Here is a 2,508-nt window from a genome sequence, read left to right on the forward strand (position 1 = left end):
TATCTTGAACTGTTATCATATCATTTGACTTTGATAAATTCAACAAATAAGATACAAGGAATGTAAAGAATGGAAATAGGTTATATATTTGTATTATTTACAAATATACTAATAGCATATGTAATGTGTATACAATTTACATATAACAAGTAATTCACAACTGAGAAGTTTCTCAGTCTGATCTTGTCTCAGGTTTCAGCTTCGTCAGTATCTCTTACTTATAACATATAAACTATTTCTCTGTCCCCCTCTAAGCTAACATCTCTCCATTTTTCACATAAATTATTCCACTCAGAGTTTAAAGAAAAAAATATTCTTAAATGCTAAAAGACAACTCCTCCATTATCCCCAACACACACACGAGCGCGCGGGCGCGCGCGCACACACACACACACACACACACACACACACAGGCGCACACACACACATGCACCGGCTCATGCAAGCACCCTACAGTGTAGAGGTGGACTAAGCCACAAGTAGGCGGAGCTTCCCACTACAAAGCCGAGTGAAGGTGCTTAGGGGCCGCCACTGCCAGATCTATATCATGAAGCTGATGGGTTACAGCAACAAAGTTAGCCCCAAATTCAAAGTATGATGCATATCAGTATTTAAAGGGACTTGCCATTAAGGTGTGTCCATACTGCTAAGGAGTCAAGAACCATGCAGACACAAATGAGAGTCTTGCTGGGCCTCCTGTGGCTACAGACTTGCTGTGAGTTGAGAACATCCCAAAGGGAACCTGAAGAAATTTCACAACTGAATGGGGAGATGCAAGGGAGGAAAGGAGAGGTGGAGGAAGAGAGAGAACACAAGTCTCTTGGGCTGTGTCCTCTACTATGAGGATGGAAACTAGAGAAAAATTTCCTGTACTCAGAAACAGCTACGGTCATTTTGCAGTGACCCTCCACTGTGTCTATTTTTCTCTTTCTCAACAGGGGTAAGAGTCCAGATGAACGTGGAGCAGAGTCCTGGGGTCCTGAACCTCCAAGAGGGGAGAAATACCTCTATGATGTGCAATTATTCTAGCATCATAACCAGTGTGCAGTGGTTCCAACAAAATCCTGAAGGACACCTCGTATCCTTGTCGTTCATCACTTCTGGAATGCAGCGAAAAGGGAGACTAATATTCACGCTCAACTTCCAGGAACGTAATAGCCACCTGCATATCACAGACTCGCAGCCTGGGGACTCAGGCACTTATTTCTGCACTGTGGAGGCACAGTGCTCTGCAGACACCTGTGGCCTGTACATGAAGCCATAGCTGGAGACTAACCCAACCCATAGAGCGGGGGGCAGGGGCCCAATATGATCAGAATTGTGTGTCCATTGCCTTGTCTCTCCTGGTTCATGCATAAAGCATTTCTAAATGAGCTACAACTTGACACTACAGTGCAGGCATGTACGTGGCTCATCCTGAGATCTCCCTGGGGCTAGTGTTACTAGGTAAATACTGTAGATTGATCAACTCTCTCATATCTGCTTCTGTCTTTCTGGGCAGAATGAGCAGTCAACTCAACGTGGAGCAGAGCCTCCCTCCTTCATCTGTACAAGCAAGAAAATACCAATCTCACCTATATCTCCTGGGCATCTTTCTAACTTACATTGGCACATACAGAACCCTGAAAAAAGCTCCATGATCGTTTTTCTAATATACTCAAATGGGGAATAAAAAGAGGAGAAAAAAACCAAAGGGCCACTAGTAGTATGAAGGATGGGCAGAGCTTTCTGCATCTCAGCCCAGAGACTCAGGCACCTGCTTCCATGCTGTGGAGGCACAGAGCTTTCTAGGCACCTAAGGCCTGAATCGAGACATGTGGCCGCAGCCACCAAACCCAGCAACACGGGAGAGATGTTTGTATGCTTTCCCTCACTTCTAACATGGTGTTGAGAAGTGCACACTTGATCAGTCGAAGTGGATCAAACATTTGATTCCACTTTCAAAAAACTTGGAAATGCTGATGAATATTCAATCTAGTAACCATCTCTGTCCTAAAATAAACCATTCCTAACACGCTAACCCCTAAACCAGGGAATCAGTAAATTAGCAATCCACTCATGACTTCTAATCACGAGTATGCTGTATCATCTTGAGCAAGGGAGTCATACTTTTTCTACCTCGGAATCCTCCTGTAGGTGAGGAGAGTATTTTCCATTGCTGTTACTCGTATTTTCATACATTCAATCTTTCAACAAATATATATTGAATACCTGTGAGATCCTGGATAGGGGGCTTTGAATAAATGAAGAGCTCCTTCCCTCGTTGAACGTACAGTTTAATGGGGAGCTCGTTTTTGTTATCATAAAGTCCCTGCAAACTAAAGAGAAGAACTAAATTCAGAGAGAAAAAGAGATTATGAAAACAGTCAGTTAGAGACAGCTTTCTGGAGCATTTGACGTCCCAGCCTGAAACCTTATAGTTTAATAGGAGTTCATCAGGCTGAAGGACAGAAGAGGGTGGAGGAAAAGTGTTCTGGGTCAAGGAAAAGTGAGCACAAGGGCACATGC

The 2,508-nt window shown here is 43.6% G+C and overlaps 1 gene segment (V, D, J or C); it reads left to right on the top strand.

Annotated features, from left to right (window-relative positions):
* The first annotated feature begins 514 nt into the window (after nt 1–514).
* LOC123386006 lies at nt 515–1,271 on the top strand. The segment is given in 2 exon segments: nt 515–715; nt 939–1,271. Coding segments are annotated over 2 exon segments (378 nt in total).
* The last annotated feature ends 1,237 nt before the right edge of the window (nt 1,272–2,508 follow it).

Source organism: Felis catus, chromosome B3, assembly GCF_018350175.1.
Source record: "Felis catus isolate Fca126 chromosome B3, F.catus_Fca126_mat1.0, whole genome shotgun sequence".
NCBI lineage: Eukaryota > Metazoa > Chordata > Mammalia > Carnivora > Felidae > Felis > Felis catus.